This window comes from Bos indicus, chromosome 3 (genome assembly GCF_029378745.1).
Source record: "Bos indicus isolate NIAB-ARS_2022 breed Sahiwal x Tharparkar chromosome 3, NIAB-ARS_B.indTharparkar_mat_pri_1.0, whole genome shotgun sequence".
NCBI lineage: Eukaryota > Metazoa > Chordata > Mammalia > Artiodactyla > Bovidae > Bos > Bos indicus.
The window spans coordinates 15,682,705-15,705,199 of record NC_091762.1 but is presented as its reverse complement, the minus strand read 5'-3'; the positions used below and the strand labels follow the sequence as shown (position 1 = coordinate 15,705,199).

The 22,495-nt window shown below is 54.7% G+C and overlaps 1 protein-coding gene across 2 annotated transcripts; it reads left to right on the top strand.

Moving 5' to 3' along the window:
• The first annotated feature begins 9,698 nt into the window (after positions 1-9,698).
• On the top strand, positions 9,699-18,473 carry EFNA3 (ephrin A3). Of its 2 annotated transcripts, XM_019953917.2 has the most exons (5): positions 9,704-9,899; positions 16,013-16,326; positions 16,789-16,854; positions 17,042-17,119; positions 17,334-18,473. In XM_019953917.2, the coding sequence occupies exons 1-5, from the start codon at positions 9,772-9,774 to the stop codon at positions 17,462-17,464; spliced, it is 717 nt and encodes a 238-aa protein (XP_019809476.1). In that variant the 5' UTR covers positions 9,704-9,771; the 3' UTR covers positions 17,465-18,473. The 2 variants fall into 2 exon arrangements, with proteins under 2 accessions (XP_019809486.1, XP_019809476.1); XM_019953927.2 differs by lacking the exon at positions 17,042-17,119 and having other exon boundaries at positions 9,699-9,899.
• Positions 18,474-22,495: the final 4,022 nt, after the last annotated feature.

Genomic DNA, 22,495 nt, shown 5'->3' with positions numbered 1-22,495 from the left:
CGCTCATGGGGCCTAGACAGGTCGAAGACTCTGGGCGGTCTTCCGGGACTGGGCCCTACCCATGAGAAGTCCTCGAGGCGTGTTCCCGGGCGTGGTTCCAGGAGGATCGGCAGACCTGCAGGTTTTGAGGCGTCACCGATCTCCCCTAAACTCAGCGGCGCTAGATGGCCGAGGGTGGGGCCCTCAATTTGCTGGGCTTGCCCTAGTCTCACCAGAATGATGCAAAAACCCCTCATCTTCGCATCAAGCTATGTCGCTGTTCCGAGAACGGGAGAGCCCCAGTCTCCGACCTCGATCCTGCTCCCCACTTTCTGGGGTTACAAGTCTTTCACCAGAGGCTAAACCCTAAAGTTTTGGTCTTTTTTATGTAACCCCACCGTTTTTTCTTCTTCCTTTTCAGTAATTCCTTCCTTTCCTTATTCATTCGGCAAGTTGTGAGCTCCCAGCGCGTTCTTCTTTCAGTCGGCCACACCAGCTGGGGTCGTCGGGGGATCCCCAGCGGTGACGCAGTTGGAGAGGGGCACGCTGACTTCCAAATAACCAATAGAATCCTTGCGCCTGGGGCATGAGGTCATCAGCGGTGATGCCCATTGGTTCAGGCCTGGACGTGGAGGGGGTCCCCATAGCAACCGACGGTGCGTCCGAGCGTAACCTGGAGAGTGGTCTTTGCTTGTGCTTCAATGGCAGCTTGGGTGGTGCTTGGGTTGGGGGCGGGGAGGCGAGAGCGGAGCCCTGTTTCCCAGGTCGTGCAGTTGTAGCCCAACCAAGCTCTTATTTTTCTTGAGATCCTTTTACTCACTCAGCCGAGGAAGTTAGGAGGGAAGTATTGGCAAAAGCGTGGGGGTCCTGGGTACAGAGCTTACGCCACCCGTGGGGGTCCTGGGTACAGAGCTTACGCCACCCGCCACCCGGAATGTTAATTCTGAGATCTTCGCGTTCATCTGCATATCGTCTGCATCTCATTTGCATTCTCTTCATTTAAGGTCAAATTGGGCAGACATCTCCACATCCCCAGCTCTGTCGCTTGTCTGTATCCCAAATCTCTCCCTCACTGGCTCTCTAATCTACCTCTCAGTGATCCAGTTCCTTACCCCATCTCTGCTCCCAGCCTCCAGTCTCTCCAGGGGAGGGAGAGGGCACAGCCTAGCTAAAGGAGAAAGGATAAGAAGTCTGCCTCTCCCTCTGGATGTTTGGTGACAGATGGGGAGGGCTGGTCTGTACTGCCTGGAGACTACATTGGCAAAGCAAATGGTTGGGGGAGGTGCCCTGGGCTGAGTTGAGGGTCTCCAGGGCCAAATCACCCACGTGCCCGGCAGGGTGCTGGAACTAGGGATGCCTGCTTCCAGCTGAGGGGCAGGCCTGCCCACCTGTCTGGTGCCAGGGCAGCTTCCTTTCTCCAATTAAGCACTAATGATGTGTCATTAACCCTTACCTTGCCTACCAGCCCTCAGGTGGTACTCAAATTCATGGTCTCACACTGAGCAAAGAGGGAAAAAGGAGGGCCTTTGAGGAAGCTAAGAGGCAGTAAGGTCAGGGGAGCTGGAGACAAGAAGGCAGGACCAGAGGCCCGAGTAGCATGTACTTAGTTATGCTGTGTGCTTCTGAGGGATTCTCGGCATGGGTGTCTCACTATCAGAATCCATCTATTCTTCTGTTCATCAATTCAACAATTATTTATTAAGAACCTCACCTATGCCTATTAACTAAATACCACTTCGTGCTAGTTGCTGAGGATATACACTTGCCTAAGTCAGGATCCCTTCCCTTAAGGAATCTTCAGATTACTTGAGGAGAAAGAACTGGCCAACAAATAATTACAATGCCAAGTGCAAATGCCATTATGGAGCTGTGCAGAATGTGCTATGGGAACACAGGGAAAATGAACTGTCAGAGAAGGCTTGGGTTTTGAAGGACAAAGTTTATGGCATGGAGGGGAAGTGTAGAGCTAATCATGCTTTTGATTCAGCGTAGAGGTCCATGTTTAGCTGTGTTTTCAGGACCGCTGGTGTCTGCACTCCTCAGAGCTGTGTTTTGCATCCATGTGTATGTGTGTGAGTGTGTATGTATGTCTGGATTTTTCTGTGTCTGGAATCCCTTCTCCCGAACACACATTGTGGTTTTATTACAGATCAATGTTTGCCGTGAAGCTCTGGCGCAGATTAGCCTGAACCTGCCCAGCCCAGGGGAGGGGAAGTGGAGAACCAGTGTTGGCTCTCTGGGAAGAGGTGGGCAGGCACCACCTTCACCACCTGGGGGCCCAGACCCTTGACACCCCAAGTAGCGGCAGGCTAGCCAAGGGAGACAAGGGCTTGGCCCCTAGGCTATGGTAAGCTGTGACCAGGCCACAGTCCCTTCTGCCCCAGCTCCCCATAGATGTGGGGGTTATAGCCACCACTCCCCACCAAGATCTCAGGCCCCCTCCCCCAGCCTGTTCTTCTTCTGTCTGTGGAGGAGCAGGCCAGCTCAGACCTGTCTGCTGGCTCTCTCCCACTGGAAGCAGATCCTTTCCAGGGGACACGAGAGGGCTGGGGAATGCTAGGGCCTACTAGGAGGCCCTAGGTACTCCACCCTTGCCCTCTGCAGCTCTCTCCAGCCTGGATTCTCCCCACCCACTATGGGGTGCCACTTCTCTGGGTTTTGCCCAGACATAGCCATCTTTGCCAGGGAAATGCTCAACCAGTAGGTAGAGGGTAGAGGCTAGAGCTATGGCAGTGGGGACTGGCCTGGGGATGGGTGGGGTGAGGAGACTGCAATGCTCCTCTGAGACTCTATCCCAGTTCCTTCTGTCCCCTTGCAGCCGCTTTCTAGAAAGCTCAATTTTGGTGGCAGGAAAGAGGAGACTGGATTGAAGGAGAGATTTAGGGGCTAAAGAGAGGCTCTGGGGTCTGAGGAAAAGGTCAAGGACCTCTCTTTTCACACTCTCAAGGATGTGAATGTCTCTTTGGCTGTAACTTCTACTCCGCCTCATTCTATCTGAGCTTTTCCTATCCCATCACTATTCCCCAAGTCCAAGGTCACCTCTCCCACTATGATGGCTATTAGAGAAGTTTGGAAATGGCTGGGAAGAAAGATGAAAAAAAGAGTCTGGAGCTAGTCTAGGTTGGCAGACCTCAGGATAATAATAATGATGCGGTCTCCATCAATCAAGCACCTTGTGGGTCCTAAATTATGTGTCCAATGCTTCCCAGGCACGGATCTTTATCCTCATAACAACCAGCTCTTCAAGGAAGGGTATTATTATCCCCAGTTTACAGATAAGGAAACAGTCTCAGAGAACTAAGGTGACCAGCACAGCCTGTGAATGGTGGAAATGGAATTTGAACCCAATCCCATCCTGTTAACTGCCAAGCCCAACTGCCTCCCTCTCAGCTTTTCTAGAAAGAAGCACATTCAGAGGACATACTCAAACCTCCAGTGTAACACCCCAGAGATGCCTTTCCACTTCAGGGTTCTTACTTGCTGGACTCATCTGAGGGGTCAGGGCATAACTAGCATCAGAGGTTATGATGCTCTGACCCCGCCCATCAAGCCCTGAATCCTAGCTTCCTGGGTCCTGTGCACCAAGTTCCCCACTCTCAGTCATGCGTGTTGTTCCACGTCAACTCAAGGGCATTAGAGAACCATGTAGCCATGCTGACGCACACATCACACTTGGAAGTCACAAGACACATGCATCACCCTCCTTGCTGGCACCCAGGGTCCCATGTTAGGACCATGCCAACAGGCTGCCCGCACCAGGACACACACATGGGCCCTAAGCAAGGTGTGGAACCTGTGAATATTTCATGTCTGGAGCCGGCGGCTGCCTCTCCTGCTCACACGCGTGCCCCATCCTCCCTCTTACAGGCTCCTTGTTTGTTTGTTTAATGAATTATTTATCCACGGCCCCCCTTTCCTCCTGGCCTCCCCCTCCCCCAGGCCCTAGCCTCCATGATTTATTGAACATAGCTCGGCTCTGTGGTTGCCACCCGGTGTCCCAGGAGCCGCCTTGGGCCACACAGCCTGAGTACTCCCTCTGCCCCCGACCTGTTCAGCTCCCTGCTTCCTTGGCCCCAGGGGGCAGGGGGGTGCACGGCGTGAGGCACCACGTTCAGAGAACTCCCAGGGGCCTGAGCTCAGTGCCCCTGGAGAGAACATGGCAGTCAGCAGTGTACGGGCAAGCTGAGGGCAGAGGGAAATGTAGGCAGAGCCTGCAGAAGAGGAGAAGGCAGCCCAAGGCCCTAGAGAGAGAGGATCAGCCCCATGGAGAGAACCTCGGCTTTCACAGAGGCCCTCAGCCAACAGAGAGGTGGCAGTCATGGCCCAGGCCTTAGAGCATTTCAAACTGTGGACTGTAACCCATTAGGGGTGATACAATCAAGAAATCAATTTTCTGGGGCTGAACGAGCTTCATATTTTTGTTTTTTAAAGAGTAGAACAGAAGAAAAATATCAGAGTGCAGCCTCTGTAATAAGGCTAAGTATTGTTTCACGAAACTTGTTGTTTCAATTACATGTGAATGTGTGTGTGTTTGCTGTATGGCAAATGCAAACTATACATCTTATTGTGGGTCACAGGAAAGATTTGAGTCACAGTTATAAACAGAGGCCCTACGCCCCATTGATGGAGGCCTGGGTTCGTCAATGACCCAGATGTCACATAAAGAGGCATAAGCTTCAGATCAGATCCCAGCTTGTAGACAGTGGCCCAGATCTTATACACAGAGACCCCATCCCTAGAGAAGCCCAGACCCCATGAATAGAGGCCTATCAACAGGCCTAAGAATGAAAGCTGGAAGCACATATCCTATATTCAGAACTGCCACATTATGGATGTGCTGTTTGTTCTTGGCACAAAGGAGCCCTGCAATGAGTAGTAGAGACGATCAGTCCAAGCTCCCTCACTAAGATGGGGAGACACATGGGGCCACTTCCCACTGAGAGGAGCGGCACCTTTGTTTTTGCACAAAGGTACCACTTGCCAAGAGATGCACCCTAAGGACTGGGTCTGCAGAGAGGGGTGGTTTTGCTAATTCACACAAAAACCCAAATCAGCCAGCAGCTGATTTAGAGGCCTAGATAGAGAGGGCACCAGATCCCATGGTCAGAGGCCTAGGCTCTTTAAAGAGTGTCTCAGAACTTAAAAGCCAGAGGTTTAGACCCCATAGAGAGAGCTGCTTAAATCCAGAAGAGAGGGCTCCAAATTCTAGAGAAGAGAGCTCAGTTATTATTGGGGGGCTGGGAGGGAGTGTGCTAGATTCTAAAGAGGAGTATCTGAGCCCTACAGAAAAGAGCCCAAATCCTTAAGTGGGACCCAGATTCTATAAACAGGGCTTCTAAAATGGAATTTAAAGTCCTAGGCCAAACCAGCAAGCTCCCACTCCCTATGAATACGGGCAGCCTCTCTGCCAACTGTGGGACCTACAGAGAGAGGCTTCTTCTGCAGAATAGGAATGTGGGTAGGCGGGGAGGAGGCTGCGATGCGTGGCACCTGGAGTAGGCAGGTTAGCATCATTTGGGTGAAACAAATCTCCCTCGGGCTGAGGTGTCTGAGGGGAGAGAGAGCTGTTTGCAATGTCCCCCATTCCCACCTCAAGGGGCCTAATTTATTTTCTGGCTCCTGAGAAGGGAGAGGAGATCTCCTGGGGGTGGAGAAGAGCCCAGGGAGGACACAGACTGCTCTCTCCTGACAGCAGCTAGGCACAGGGCTTTTTCTGGATGGTACTGCCCCTCCCCCAAAACCCAGCATCTGAGGCCAAATTGTGGTCAGGACCCTTGTCCTGCCAACAATAAGCAGATAAAGGGTGCTTGTATGTCCTCTGTCCTACAGTAAGAAGAAAAGCACATCATTCCTCAACCCTGGGCTCAGGTGGTTGGACTGGGTTCTGAGAGTCTGGGCTGAGACCTGGTCCTCCTGATCACTCTTAATCTGAGCCTCCCCAACAAAAGGAGATGAGGGGTAGACAATCCCTAGGTCTGGATTTGAGACCCTTTCCCTCAATCTCTGGGGTTTCCCAGGTGGCGCAGATGGTAAAGAATCTACCTACAATGTGGGAGACCAGGGTTCGATCCCTGGGTCAGGAAGATTCCCTGGAGAGGGATGGCCACCCACTCTGGTATTCTTGTCTGGAGAATCACATGGACAGAGGAGCCTGGCGGGGGTCGCAGAGAGTCGGACACAACTAAGCGACTAACACTTTCTAGATTCTAGATTTTTCTTTCCCTGAATTTCTAATTCATAGGACGAGAGAGAAGAGGAGAGTGCAGAATTGTGTGTATGTCAGAGGGTGTGCATGGGCTTGTGGGTGTCACGATGTGTGTGTCTAGGTGTGTGCTCCAATGTCTCTGTGTCCTGAATCTCTGTGTTTCTACCGATCTTTAGGTACCTAGTGGTACCTATACTTGTATGTCTCTGAAGGGTCATCTGTGTGTCTATATGGCTGTGTCAAATGCCTGTATTTCAATGTTCTCTGCTTCTGAGTGTCTGTGCCTCTTCTGAATGTGTGGATGTAATGTCTGTGCTTGGGTGTCCCTGTGAGGATAATGACTGTGATGAGAACTGGAGTACAGGGTGCTCTGCCTGTACACCCTCTCCTCAACGTCTGTGAGAGTAGGAGTGAGACTGCCTAGGGACGCCACTGGCTGTGTTGGGAGGGGTCTCTGGTTGAGAGTGAGTGAAGCATCCTTTGTCAGTGTCCCAGGACCGGATGCCATGATCTTCGTTTTCTGAATGTTGAGCTTTAAGCCAACTTTTTCACTCTCCACTTTCACTTTCATCAAGAGGCTTTTGAGTTCCTCTTCACTTTATGCGATAAGGGTGGTGTCATCTGCATATCTGAGGTTACTGATATTTCTCCTGGCAATCTTGATTCCAGCTTGTGCTTCTTCCAGTCCAGCGTTTCTCATGATGTACTCTGCATATAAGTTAAATAAACGGGGTGACAATATACAGCCTTGACGAACTCCTTTTCCTATTTTAAACCAGTCTGTTGTTCCATGTCCAGTTCTAACTGTTGCTTCCTGATCTGCATACAAATTTCTCAAGAGGCAGGTCAGGTGGTCTGGTATTCCCATCTCTTTCAGAATTTTCCACAGTTAATTGTGATCCACACAATCAAAGGCTTTGGCATAGTCAATAAACCAGAAATAGATGTTTTTCTGGAACTCTCTTGCTTTTTCCATGATCCAGCAGATGTTGGCAATTTGATCTCTGGTTCTTCTGCCTTTTCTAAAACCAGCTTGAACATCAGGAAGTTCATGGTTCATGTATTGCTGAAGCCTGGCTTGGAGAGTTTTGAGCATTACTTTACTAGCGTGTGAGATGAGTGCAATTGTGTGGTAGTTTGAGCATTCTTTGGCATTGCCTTTCTTTGGGATGGAATGAAAACTGACCTTTTCCGGTCCTGTGGCCACTGCTGAGTTTTCGAAATTTGCTGGCATATTGGACCTAACAGAAGCAGAAGATATTAAGAAGAGATGGCAAGAATACACAGAACTGTACAAAAAAGATCTTCATGACCCAGATAATCACAATGGTGTGATCACTGACCTAGAGCCAGACATCCTGGAATGTGAAGTCAAGTGGGCCTTAGAAAGCATCACTATGAACAAAGCTAGTGGAGGTGATGGAATTCCAGTTGAGCTCTTTCAAATCCTGAAAGATGATGCTGTGAAAGTGCTGCACTCAATATGCCAGCAAATTTGGAAAACTCAGCAGTGGCCACAGGACTGGAAAAGGTCAGTTTTCATTCCAATCCCAAAGAAAGGCAATGCCAAAGAATGCTCAAACTACCGCACAATTGCACTCATCTCACATGCTAGTAAAGTAATGCTCAAAATTCTCCAAGCCAGGCTTCAGCAATATGTGAACCATGAACTTCCTGATGTTCAAGCTGGTTTTAGAAAAGGCAGAGGAACCAGAGATCAAATTGCCAACATCCGCTGAATCATGGAAAAAGCAAGAGAGTTCCAGAAAAACATCTACTTCTGCTTTATTGACTATGCCAAAGCGTTTGTGTGGATCACAATCAACTGTGGAAAATTCTGAAAGAGATGGGAATACCAGACCACCTGACCTGCCTCTTGAGAAATTTGTATGCAGATCAGGAAGCAACAGTTAGAACTGGACATGGAACAACAGACTGGTTCCAAATACGAAAAGGAGGCTGTATATTGTCACCCTGTTTATTTAACTTATATGCAGAGTACATCATGAGAAACTCTGGGCTGGAAGAAACACAAGCTGGAATCAAGATTGCCGGGAGAAATATCAATAACCTCAGATATGCAGATGACACCACCCTTATGGCAGAAAGTGAAGAGGAACTAAAAAGCCTCTTCATGAAAGTGAAAGTGGAGAGTGAAAAAGTTGGCTTAAAGCTCAACATTCAGAAAACGAAGATCATGGCATCCAATCCAACCACTTCGTGGGAAATAGATGGGGAAACAGTGGAAACAGTGTCAGACTTTATTTTTGGGGGCTCCAAAACCACTGCAGATGGTGACTGCAGCCATGAAATTAAAAGACGCTTACTCCTTGGAAGGAAAGTTATGACAACCTAGATAGCATATTCAAAAGCAGAGACATTACTTTGCCAATAAAGATTCGTCTAGTCAAGGCTATGGTTTTTCCTGTGGTCATGTATGGATGTGAGAGTTGGACTGTGAAGAAGGCTGAGTGTGGAAGAAGTGATGATTTTGAACTGTGGTGTTGGAGAAGACTCTTGAGAGTCCCTTGGACTGCAAGGAGATCCAACCAGTCCATTCTGAAGGAGACCAGCCCTGGGATTTCTTTGGAAGGAATGATGCTAAAGCTGAAACTCCAGTACTTTGGCCACCTCATGCGAAGAGTTGACTCATTGGAAAAGACTCTGATGCTGGGAGGGATTGGGGGCAGGAGGAGAAGGGGACGACAGAGGATGAGATGGCTGGATGGCATCACTGACTCGATGGACGTGAGTCTGGGTGAACTCCGGGAGTTGGTGATGGACAGGGAGGCCTGGCATGCTGTGATTCATGGGGTCGCAAAGAGTCGGACACGACTGAGCACACGACTGAGCGACTGAACTGAACTGAACTGACTCTCCTCAGTCCCTCCTCTGCCTTGGGCCCTGGACTGCTGAAGGCCCTCCCAGCACCCAGCCTTGACACTCTCCGGCCGAACTCCTCTACACTACCGCCAAGAAAAACAAGCCTCCTGCCCAGCTGGGGGGTTCAGAGCAACATCAGTAAGGTCCTTGGTGGCAGCTAATGGCTTCTCAGCCACCCTCTAGACCCCATCTGGCTCCTCACGCACATGGGAAGAGGGATGTGAAGGGAGTAGAGGACCTGACTGTTCAGAAAGGAGGGAGGTCTAGTTTTACTTATTAAAGGATCTTGGACCCCAAGCTTCTTCTCAAGTCTCCCATCCCAGAAATGAATGTTGACAAGAGATTGAGATCCCTGTCTTGGCCTCCCTAGCCTTCTTATCCAGACTGGGGAGCAAAAGATACGGGACCGGCGGTAGCAAATTAAACCTACGAGGGAGAGGCGAGGAGCGCTCGGGTTGTTCCCGAGGGGGCAGCACGGTTCTCACCTCCCACGCGCCGCGCGCGCTCCGGGCCCGAGCGGGGCGGGGCCTGACGGGAGCGCGCCAGGGGCGGGGCCTTGGGGGCGCGCCCGGGAGGGCGGAGGGAAGGGCTGGGGGCGTGGCCTAAGGCTCGGGGGCTGGCGGCGGCGGCAGCAGGGAGCTGGGAAGCGAGAAGCCGGGAGCGCGGGGCTCAGTCGGGGGGCGGCGGCGGCGGCGGCTCCGGGGATGGCGGCGGCTCCGCTGCTGCTGCTGCTGCTGCTCGTGCCCGTGCCGCTGCTGCCGCTGCTGGCCCAGGGGCCCGGGGGGGCGCTGGGAAACCGGCATGCGGTGTACTGGAACAGCTCCAACCAGCAGTGAGTCGGGGGCCCAGGGAGCCCATGCGTCTCGCGTCAGTGAGAGGGGGAGGCCTGGGAAGTCCTGGGGGAACCTGGGGTGGCAGTCCTGGGAAACCACAGTTGGGGGCTATAAGGCGAGGGAGAGGGGGACACACTCTGTGGGCGTCTATGAAACTCAGCGGGTGTCTGAAAGAGGCTGTTAAGGTAGAGTAACCAGGGCTTGGGCCGAGCGGAGGAGGCTGCTTGGGAACACCCCACCCCACCTTGGCTTCTCTCCACACCCGCCTCTGGAATAGCTTACCCCCCACTCGACAGTTCCCCCATCTTCATCTCCTTCGGCCGGCCTGGGGTTTGGGAGCACCAGCATGCTGGGGATAGGCCGCCGCACTTGGGGAGCCCAGGGATGACCTGTTTTCAGTGGCGAGCGTTTCTAGGGGTTCTGGGCATGACTCCTGCTTTAACAAGTGAGGTCCAAAGCTGAGGCAAGGAGTCCGGACGAGCACCTCCTCAGAAGGAAGGTGAATGGATTGCCCTGGTTGTATAGATAAGCGGGGCTGGAATGAGCTGGGGCTGGGTCGCCAAGTTGCGGGGTTCTGGAGGTGCCGCTTGGATAGGATAGGAACGTGGGGTACCGGCGAAAGGGAGAAAGGCAAGGAGATGTCGGCGTGTCACACACACACCCGGGCTGGGGACAGCGTGTGGCTCCAAGTGTGAGCGGGCGTGCGCGGCTGTCAGTGTGCGTGTGTGTCTGAGTGTGTGATTTGTGTGTCTGCGTCGGCGATCGTCTGGGGGTGGGAGCGGGCGACGGGTCGAGGAGGGGGCTGCGGTCGCTGTCCGCGTGGCCGGCCGCGTCTGGGCTAGGGTAGCTGTCGGCGCCGCTGCGGTCTGGGCGGGTGTCAGGGCGGCCGTATGGTTTCCCGGGGTGTGTGGAGCGGCGGCTGGGTGCCGGCTGCGGGGCCAGTTTCTCATTCTGCTCAGTCCTTGCTGCCCTTGTCTTCTCCTCCCCGCCGAGCCGCTGTGTGTATCACCCCTGCCGCCTCCGTGTGTGTCTGTGTGTTGGGGGGATCCCTGGGGACACGGGGGTCACTGTCACACCTGCCCAGGCGGCGGCGGCGCACTGTCTCTGGCTCCCCATCCCAGGGGGCGACTCGGGAGCAAATGGCGAGGCCCCTCGAGAGGGGACCAGAGGGCCGGGCGGCCGCGACCCCCAACCTCCCGGGGGAGGGGCTGCCGCTCGCGGCTCCTGCTCTTTGTTGTTTGGGGCTCTGCGCCTCCCCCTCTCTCCCTCCTCGCGCCCGGAGTGTCAGACTGGGGGTGGGGATGAGGCAACGACGCCCCCCTCTCGCTTCCCATGGAAACCTCGGGGGTGGGGATACGGCCCCTCCCCCCCCAGCGGGACTCGGAGAACTCCGGGGGCCGCTAGGAGCTGACTCCCCTTCTCTATCTAGCTCGTTCCCTCCCCCAGACTCACACGTCCGCCCCCCGCCCCGCTAGAGTCTGGCAGGGAGTGGAGAGCACGCAGGTGAGGGTCTCCGGGTTCCCCACCACGGTCAGGGCACCCTCACGTTCTTAGGATAAGCCGGAGCCAGGGGATGCGGGAATGGCGGGGATAGGGCTGAAGGGGGGATGTTGTTGATCAGGTTCCCCTCCCCCGCATACACCTGGGCGCAGGTGAAAGCCCTGGGAGGGGGTGGGGGAGCCCAGGTTCCGAGAGCCTCCTTTCTGTCTTCCCTGCTCCTCCGCAGGTCTGGACCAGTAGAGATGGGAGGGGGCGCGTACCGGGCCGGGAGGCCGCCGCCGCCCCCGCCTCGCTTCCTCCGCCTTTGTTGCCGCTGCGCCCGGGCTCCCCGGCTCCCTCACTGCGGCAGCCGCGGCCCCATAAATCGTGAGAGCGACGTGCTCCGGAGCCGGGAGTGGAGAGGGCCAGGGAGCTGGGGGCGGGGCCGGGCCGAGCCACAGGCTCCCGTGTCCCCTCCCCCCGGTCACGTGAGCTGGGCTCCTGGCTCCCACCCCGCCATCACGTGCCAAGGGTCTCTGCCCCCTGGGGTCACGTGAAGAGGGTCTTGCGACCCCGCCTCCTGGGGGTCACGTGGGAGGGTACTGGTGGGACACGTGCGGTGGCCTCTTTGACAGACCTGGGGGCAGTACCCTGCACAGCGACCGTGATCTTGCCCCTATCCCGCACTCAGTCCCTCCGTTTGGTCCTCTGGAATAGAGGAAACCTGTTCCCAGTCTGGCCCAGAAACCGAGCATGGGGGAACCTTACTGGAAGAAAGCATGAGAGTGTGAGGTCGAGGGGTCCCATGAGCCCGGAACTGAATGGCGGGGGGCGGGACCGGCCAGTGGCCAAATGGAAGCGCCCAGGTCTGTGCTTCATTTCTTTGCAGAACTGTCCAAGGGTGCTGGCATTCGCCCCAATCTCAAAAAGCGTCAGAATATCTTTCTCTAGCTGTCTCCCTACCTGTCTCTTTATCTCTTAAATGTTTCTGTTGCTTATCTTTCATTCATACATTCATTCAACAAATATTTATTGAGGCTCTACTACGTCCCTGTTTGGTCTTCCTCTCTCTTTTCTTCCTGTCACCGAGTCTCTGCCCTGAACCGGTTCCCTGTCCCTGATACTCTCTCCTTTGCGTCCCTGTCTCCGTCTTTGCTGTCTGTGGGCCTCTCTGGAGCGGCCTCTATGGCTCTCCCTTTCTCCAAGCCTCTCTCCCGTCTCATTCTAACATCTCTTTCTCGGTTTCTGGATTCCTCTCTTTCTCACTGCCTCACTCCCTTTCACCTCTCGGTGAATCCAGTCTCCTGTTCATCCCCCCTCTCGGTGTGCGTCTCCCTCTCACTCCATTTCTGTGTGTCTCGCTTTCGGCGGGTCTCTCGCGCTTCTCCGCCGCTGCAGATCAATAAACCTTCGCCGCCGCCGCCGCCGCTGTCGCAGGGAGGAGGGGCGGGGATGTGGGGCGCGCTGATTTTCTCCCACCCGACGCCGGCCGGAGAAGCCCGGAGCCGAATCCCGAGCTGGCGAGACCCAGTCCGGTGGGGCGCGGAGGCACAGGGCGCCGGAGGGGTGCGGGGGTGTCAGCGTGCACGCGCCGCCCCGCGAGCGTTCTCGCCAACCACCCATCCCAGCCCGGGCGCGCGGACCCCACGCCGCGCACACGTGGTCCGGCTTCGCCTGCTGGGGTGAGTGGCGCGCAGCCTCGGGGGCGCGCGCTAGAGGGAAGGAGAACAGGGGTCCGGTGTCTTTTTCCCTCCTCCACTTCCGTAGCTCTGCATCTTGGCGTTTAGAGGTGGGGGGCAGGGATTTAACAAGTTCAGGATCTCTTGGGATCCTTTCCTTACTCCCTGGTCTTGTTAGACACCCTGTTTACCAGCCCCTAATTGCCCCGGGGGGAGAGGTTTGCTCCTTCCCGGTTCCCCCGCCGCCCAGCCCACGAGGCTCGGGCAGACAGGGCATTGAAGGAGTGAAAGAGAGGGGTCGGAATGTGCACCGGGGGCGGCGAAAGCCGGGGTGAGGGGGCACCCCTCCAGGTGAGGTGTGTTGACCCTCGCCTTTCTGCGAGGGAAGTGGGAGGCTAGTAGGAGATGAAGTGAGGAAGAGTAGAGAACTGTTTGAAGGGGCAGGCACGTCCCAGTCCCCAGAGCCCAGCCTGCCCTCCTCTCCCGCGGGGGCGGGGTGGGGCGGGGTGTGGCTCGAGGTTAGAGAGGCGCGGCCCTAAAGGAGGGGTTAGCTGTGAAGCTAAGCCGGGGCCTAGCGGCACCTCCCTCTTTACTGCCAAAACTGGGAGGATGACAGATTCAATTAAAGCGCCCAAGCCAAGCAGACACCTCAGATCTCCCAGGAGTTGTGGCTGGGTTTTCCTGGCAGCCAGCCTTTTGCCCCCTGTCCACCACCTACCAACTGGGCAGTCATTCCCCCAGCAGTTCTTTCTCCCACATGCCCAGCAGGGAGGGTAGGGGCGTTTCAGGGGCGATTCATGCCACTCAGCCCAGAGTGTGTTGCAGGGAAACTACGCAGTGCCCTAGTGAGGCACTGCTTCAGGGCTGGAAACCCAGTGAGGCTCAAGGACAGAGGCCTCGAGTGCTGTGCAGCTGCTCCAGGTCTGGCACTGGGGGCCCCCTCCTCAAAGCCTGTGGGCGAGGAACAGTAGACTTTGAGCTTGTGGATAGAGAGGTAAAGCTGGGGTGGCAGCTGGGAGCTAGGCCTGGTCTAACCCGTTTTCCTGCTCCCAGTGCCCCAGGCCGAGACTCCTGCCCACCTGGGTGCCAGGGCCAGGGAGGAGCCAGAGTGACCCATCACTCCCATGGGAACCGAGTAGGGCTGGTGGCATTCTTGATGACTCAAGGAGGCTGAGCCCATTCTTACTGGAGTGCCTAAACACCAGCTCTTACCTGTCTTCCTTACTGCTAGGCTTGAAAGGGAGTGTTTGGGGAGGGGGTGGCACAGGCAAGGCCAAGGATGTAAGGTGAGGTGAGGAGGGACCCTCAAGGCCCCACCCCATCCAAAGGCCTCCAAGCTCACTTCACTAATGGATCTAATTACTGTTTGTGGAACTGGGAGGTGCCTGGTGACAAGGGGAGCGAGTCCTTCCCCTCAGGGAGTTCCCAAGAACCAGAGACCCCAGTGGTTTGACATTTTGCCAAGTATCCCATGCCTTCCTGTGTCCACTATACGCCCTTCTCACTGCCAAGATGTGTGCATTCCTACGAAAAGAAAATTAGGGGAAACTCCTGCCTACTTCTCTGAGTTTCTTTCTCCATTCAGATGTTTCTCCCATCCCCACACCACTCAATACCACCATCGAGAGAGCATTAAGACCAACACTTTGATGATAACTAGCAAGGCAGGTGGGGATTACAAGGGACCCAGCATCTGCTTCTCTGCCCATAGAAGGATCAGGGAAGTAAGAGGCACAGCCATCTTGTCTGGGCACTATGCCCACTACTTTGTTCAGCATCATTAAGGGGGAGTTAGTGTCAGGTTGAGGAGAGAGGGGTATAGAGATACCAGTTTTGGCATGACACCACATGGAGCCTTTGTGTTGAGTCCCTTAGCTCCCTAATCTGTTGTGTCACATTGGCATATGTGTTAGTCGCTCAGTCGTGTTGGACTTTTTGCAACCTATAGACTGTAGCCTACCAGGCTCCTCTGTTCATGGAATTCTCCAGGCAAGAATACTGAACTGGGTAGCCAGTCCCTTCTCCAGGGGATCTTCCCAACCCAGGGATCAAACCTGGCTCTCCTACACTGTAGGCAGATTTTTTTACCATCTGAGCCACCAGGGAAGTCCTGGTGTGTCACATTATTGGAGACCTAATTGTCCATACCCTCAGGGTGGAGGTCAGTGAGACTCAAGGTACAGAGACCAGTCATACTGTAGAGAGAGCATGTGCCAGTGTGTGTGTCTGTATAGGAAGGGCAGAGAAAGAGCTGAAGATTGCTGGGTCAACCAATACTGGCATGCCAGTCCGGCACACATATCACCTAGTTTTTCTATGTGTACGCTGCCTGTGAGTGGGCGGTGGACATATTTGTGTGTGTGCCACAGAACTTGTGCATGTATATGCATGAAGCCTGCATACATATGTCTGTGAGGGCAGGTCTTGTCGGACTCGCCATGGGGGTGGACTGGCAGCATCAGGAAAGCATGCTGGGAGAGGCGATGGAGGGTGCACATCCCTCCAAGGGATCCCTCCCACTTTCGCACTTCCATTCCTTCTATCCCTCCTCCCCACTAGTGAATTATGGGGAATGGACGGAGGAAATCCGGGCCTGGGTCTGGGAGTCACAGGGACCTGCGCCGTTTCTGTGGTAACCAAAGCATACGTTCCCTACTTCCCTCCACCCTTCTCCCCCGCCTCCTTTCCTTTGGAGGCCGGCCGGGCTTCCCTGCGTCTCTGCTACCCTCTGGTGGCTACCAGGAGAAGGGCAGAACCAGGAGTGGGCCTGGAAAGATAGTGCGGGGATTGGAGGCACTAGGGCCCTGGGGATAGAGAAAGGGACTGAGAGGAGAGGAAGCTCAGAAGGAAAGCCTGGAGACTCTAAGGACCCTAGGGAAGGTCTGCGGAGAGGTGAGGTGGAAAGCGGGTTGGCTTTGGGTTTCTTCTCTCTGACCCGCTTCCTTCCCCCACAGCCTGCGGCGAGAGGGCTACACGGTGCAGGTGAACGTGAACGATTATCTGGATATTTACTGCCCGCACTACAACAGCTCAGGGGTGGGCCCCGGGGCGGGGCCAGGGCCCGGAGGCGGGGCGGAGCAGTACGTGCTGTATATGGTGAGCCGGGACGGCTACCGCACCTGCAACGCCAGCCAAGGCTCCAAGCGCTGGGAGTGCAACCGACCGCACGCCCCCCACAGCCCCATCAAGTTCTCGGAGAAGTTCCAGCGCTACAGCGCCTTCTCTCTGGGCTACGAGTTCCACGCCGGCCACGAGTACTACTACATCTGTAAGTGACGGCCTGGAGGCGGGCCGGGGCGGGGCCTAAGTGCCAGGGGGTGGAGTCCCGAGGGGCCGGGGCCCGGCCAGCGCTGCTGGCACTAGGTCTCTGTCGCTCCAAGTGATACCCCGGGATGAGGCGTGGGAGCTGGGGCCCTCAGGGTTCCAGCTCAGGGTCGTGAGGCTAAGAAAAGAGGTCTAGTGGCATTCCCAAAGGTCACAGAGTCACTGTTTCTGTGAGGGGCATTTCGGAGGCGGGACCTCAGGGTTCAGTTTATCGAGGGATAGGACCCCAGGAGCTTCTAGGGCTAACGGCAGAGCCACCACGACCAATGCCCAAAGGGTGGAGGAGGTACTGAAGGACACTGCGCAAGAGGGGCAGTCTGGAGGGAGTGAGGAGAGTTTCTGATCGAGGAGGGCACGGGGTAGAACATCTGGAGAAAAAGGGACTCAGGCCCAGTCTCCTCCCCAGCCACGCCCACCCACAACCTGCACTGGAAGTGTCTGAGGATGAAGGTGTTCGTCTGCTGCGCCTCCAGTGAGTATAATCGGCTCCCAGCCGCGACCCCAATCCTTGGCTCCCCTGCTTTGGGGCTCCCCTGGCTTCCTGGGGGTGGAGGTGGAGGGCACAGGCGAGGGGGACTCGCGCCCCAGCTGTAGCAGGGGGAGGGGATCCTGGCCCTGACTCTCCCCTCCTCTCTCCCCACCCGCACCCCACCCCACAGCATCGCACTCCGGGGAGAAGCCGGTCCCCACTCTCCCCCAGTTCACCATGGGCCCCCATGTGAAGATCAACGTGCTGGGTGAGTCTGCGCAGCGCCCTCTGGTGGCCACTGCTGGAACCGCAGCCCCCTCCCCGGTGCCTGCTCCTCTTGCATGTCTTTCCCCCGGGGGCACCGATCCTTACCACCCCTGTGGTGCTCACGTCCCCCGCTCCACTGCTGCTACCGCTGCCGCGTGTTCCCGCCCCAGCGCGCAGCCCGGCTCTCACCAGTCTGTCTCTTCATCTATCCACAGAAGACTTTGAGGGAGAGAACCCCCAGGTGCCCAAGCTTGAGAAGAGCATCAGCGGTACCAGCCCCAAGCGGGAACATCTGCCCCTGGCGGTGGGCATCGCCTTCTTCCTGATGACACTCTTGGCCTCCTAGCTCTGCCCCCTCCCTTGGAGGGGAGAGATGGGGCGGGGCTGGGACAGAGCAGGGAGCCTTTGGCCTCTCCAGGGAAGCCTAGCCGTGGGGCCTAGACCCCTCCTCTGACGGCTGGAAGTGGGGTCTGCAGCATACATCTGTGCTCACCCCTCCTGTCCCCTCTCCACCAAGTAGGGCACTGTAGTGGACCAGGTACAGGGACAGCCACGGGTCCCAAGTGGCCTTGTGGCTCTGGTAATGTTTGGTACCAAACCCGGGAGCTGTAAAGGGCGGTGCTCAGGACTCCCTGCCCCCTGGTACCTTTCTGTGACCCCTGGTGCCCTCCCCCTTTGTCCCCCCACCCCCGAGAGACAAATGTGCCCCAGAGAGAGCAAATCGAAGTGTGGGAGACACCCCCAGTCACTCTCTTCCAGGGCCAGAACACAGGGAGGGGACTAGATGGGTGAGGGGGTGGCACCACCTGCTGCCCCTCCCCTGTTTACAGCAATAAGCACGTCCTCCTCCCATTCCCACTCCCAGGATTGTGGTTTGGATTGAATCCAAGTTTACAAGCAGACACCACTGCGGGGGGCCGCCGACAGTGGACAAGGGTGACAAGGGGTGGGCATTGGGGTGCCAGGCAGGCATGTACAGACTCTATATATCTATATATAATGTACAGACGGACAGAGTCCCTCCCCCTCCTTAACCCCCTGACCTTCCTTGACTTCCCCCTCCAGCTTCAGATCCTTTCCCCACCAGGTTAGCCCCCCCAACCCCGGGGGACCCCCTGGCCCCTCTTTTGTCTTCTGTGAAGACAGGACCTATGCAACGCACAGACACTTTTGGAGACCGTGAGACAACAATGCCCCCTCCCCTCCAGCCCTGAGCCGGGGCCCAGCTCCCAGGACCTTGCTCTGCCCATCCTCTGTGGTCCCCACCCATCCTCCTGGGCCTTTTTCAAGTGCTTTGGCTGTGACTTTCATACTCTGCTCTTAGTCTAAAAAAAATAAACTGGAGATAAAAATAACTGAGTGTGTGTGATTTCCAGGGGCCATCACTCTTCTGTACACTGGTTAAATAAACCCCACAGGTCACAAGGCCTGGGGAGGAGACAGGACTCTAGGGCCAAAGGGTCAACTGAATATCTTGCTATGTAGCTCATCTCCCCTAAGGAGACACCTCTGTGTGGAGGAGCAATAAAGGCTTCTGAGCAGGGCCTGGATGACTTTGGGCAACACACTCAACCTCTCTGAGCCGCAAGTATCTCATCAGAAAATCTAGTTATAATACATCTCTCACAGGATTGGTGTAAAGATTAAATGGCAGAGGGAATATAAGGCTCAATGATGATGGTTTTCTCCTTTCCTTCCCATTCTATTCTGTAACCAGAAGTTCTTGACTGGGGTCTATGGATTTCAGGGGGTTGTGAAACTAGATAGGAAAAGATTATATCTTTACTTTTACTCACCTGTAACTGAAATTTACCATTCTCCTATGTACGGGCAATAAGCCACAGTAGTTTTAAGAGTGCCTGTGACTTTGTAACCAACAGAAATCACAGATGTGTTCAGAATGTGTTATAGTTTTTGAAGATATTGCAAAATATCATTTACTCTCATCACTACTTTGAAATAACCGTAGTTGTTAGATCTTGTTTTTAATGTGTTAATAAAGAAGCATATATATTACTATACCAAAAAATGTAGATGTTTTATAACTGTGTTTCAATATAATTGGTTTCCTTTATAATCCTTTGCAATTTTTTTTTCCATTTAAAAAGTTATGGCTGGACTTCCCTGGTGGTCTGGTGGTTAAGAATCCACCTGCCAATGCAGGGGATATGGGTTAGATCTATGGTCCGGGAAGATTCCATGTGCCATGGGGCAACTGAACCCATGTGAGACAACTATTGAGCCCGCACTCTATAGAGTCCATGCTCTGCAAACAAGAGAAGCCACTGCAATGAAAAGCCCACACACGACTAGAGAGGAGTCCTCTCTCATTGCAACTAGAGAAAGCCCGCACACAGCAATGAAGTCCCAGCGCAGCCAAAAATAAAGAAATATTAAACAACAAAAACAAACAGAAAACATTATGGCCAAAAGGCAGAGAGTTTGCTGGTGCTGGGGCAGCACGTAACTACAGCCTCCTGTGTCCATCAGGAGAGTGAGGGGACAGAAGGTGAAAGCTGGGACAGGGCCTTCCCTGGCAGTCCAGGGAATGCATTCCATTGCATAAGAATCTGCATTCCAATACAGGAGGCATGAGTTCAATCCCTGTTCAGGGAAATAGGATCCCACATACTGTATGGTGTGGCCGAATAATAATAATAAAAAAGATGGGACCACGGTGGAAGCAGTCAAAGGTCATAGCCCCTCCCAAGCCAGGTGAGGTCAGGGTTGTTCAGGTGGGCACTTTGGGAGGGCAGTGAAGGGTTGCTGATAGGGGCTAAAGTCTATCCAGGTGGCCCTTGCCCAGCCAAGCTCCCTGGCCTGAGAGTGGGTGTCTTTTTCTTCATTGTCTAGCTATGACTCCAGCCCAACCAGGGCACTGTGTGGGCAGGCTGGTCCTGGGTGAGTGCCCCTCCTGTGTGTCCTGTGGCTCTTACCAGCTACATTGTGACTCTCTGGGCAGCAGGGACTGTGTCTTCTCCCCCTCTGTACTCCTGCAACACAGGAAATGGAATTTCCACTGGACCCTGGAGAGTGGGTAGATTTTGCACCAGCAGAGCTGCGGGAATGGGGGTGCGGGGGCAGGTGGGGAAAGGACCAGGGAAGGTCAGCGCAGTAGTCTGAGGCTCCCAATGTGAAGACAAGACTTGAAAAGTTAAGGCTCATCGATCCAGTTGTTCATGGATTCAATAGACATTTATTGGTACCTGCTGAGTGCTAGGCCCTATCCTGGGGACTGAGGATACAAAGAAAACACAGTTTTTAGCCTCAGGATCATAATTCATCATGGGTTATATGTGTGTGATGATAGGTGAAGAGGAATTAGTAACACACACACATATGAACATACAATCAGGTGTTACACTGGTAGATGCCAGGAGGCTACAGGAACCCGGAGGAAAAACCACACCCTACCCCGCGGACACAGGAGGAGGAGATACACAGAGCTGGGGCCCTACTGGGACCTTGAAGGCTGAGGAGAATGGGTTTGTCCCATAAAGGAGCCGCAGCTGTGGGCCCCAGGCTGCAGGCTCCCTCCAATCCCAGGGCCACATGGGGCAGGAGCTGGCCAGCTTGGGATGGGGAGGGCCTAGTGGGTTTAAAAAAATTCGAGAATGGGGGACTTGCCTGGTGGTCCAGTGGTTAGCGTGTTCCCAATGCAGGGGGCCCAGGTTCGATCCCTGGTTGAAGTACTAAATCCTGCATGCCAAAACTCAAGATCCCACGTGCTGCAACTAAGACCCGGAGCAGTCAAGTAAATAAATAAAAATTAAATAAAAAAAAAAAAAGTCTAAGAATGGGAAGGCTGTAAAAAGGCCAGTCAGTGGAGCAGGAGCTAGACCAAGCCAGCTTTCATTCACTCAGAACCTACTATGGGCCCAACTCCCTGCCCATTGCTTCACACGCATTGCGGGCACCACGCCTTTGGAAGTCTTGCTCAACCAATAGCACTGATGAGAAAACTTGAGGGTCTAAGAGGCCATGTCCCTCAAGGTTGGCATTCAAAGTGGATCTGCCTGTCACTGTGCTCTGAATACTGGACCCTGAACCACCACCCGGAGCCCTTCCCCACAAATCCTGATTGCCTCCTGCCACCTCATCCACCAAAGTCACTCAGAGTTCTTGGGGAAAGACATCAAAGGACCTCAGACCCGGACTGGAGGAGCCAATCAAAAGCCCACATTTTACATACATTAAAACTAAGGCTCTAAGAGAGCAAGTGAGTTGCCCACAGTCACTTCGATATCCATGGCAGACCCAGGACTGAAACTCAGGTGTCCTGAGCCCCCATTTTTCCTACCAGATTGTGATGCCCCAGAAGAGAAGATCTGCGTCTTCCCAGGAATTGCAGCCTGGTCTTTGAAACCTCTTAAATCCCCACAGGCAGGGATTAAGGAGGAAGCACCACACACATCAATATCTCTTCATTTTCCCCCAGGCTGGGGCTTCAGGAAGCTCTGGGATGCTGCTGGGATACCCTTCAGGCAAGGCTTTAGTTTCCAGAGCATGTAAAAGGGAGTAGGGTGAGGACTCAGCACTTAGATACACAGATCCCATGACCCTGAGCCTGCGGGGCTCAGGGCCTCTGCCTTGGGGCCTAAAAGTCTGCATAGCCCAGCACTTCCTGGCCCAGGCCGAGGTGAGATGAAGCCTGTGGTGGGCCAGCCTGAAAGCAAAGGCTGGAGGTGAGAGTGAGGGCAGGGGTGGCAGGCAGGCAGGAAAGGGGCCTACGATCCAGACTCAATACCTGCTGATGGAGAAGATAAAGCAGGAAAGGGGTGCGCAGAACCACATGCACAGCTGGGCTACAGGACTGAGCAGGATACTGGGGGGAAGGGGAAGGATGCAGCAGGGCGTGGGGAAGCCAGGCTAAGACACTTCCTTCCTGCTGCCAACCCCCAGCACCTGGGATGCCCCTAAATTCTACTCATGGCTACCAGACAGTGCCCCCGGGACCTGACATACTGCTGGTGTCCTGGCCACATCCCCGAAGAACATGGCCCTAAGGCCAGGGAAGTTCAATTTAGTGAGCGGTGCTGGCTTTAGACTGGCAAAGCCAGCTCCAGATGGCAGGGCATCACCCCACCCCCACCCCCTGCCCCGGTAGGGTCCTCTCACCCTTGATGTCTAGTTCTGGTCACCTCCACACAGGCCTCAAGAGGGGTCGTATCAACACACGCTGGGATTCCCAGAAGGTCCTCAAAGGGGCATCCCAGGACATGGACAGACAGAAACGCTCACACATCCTTTCCTTCCTACCCTCCCCAGGGTGAGAAACAGCAGCCACAACTAACAACTCTACACAGATTTTGGCTGGAGGAGCGAGGTTAGAGAGCCAGCCACATCCTCCCCTTCTGGATGTGAGGTCAGCAGGGCT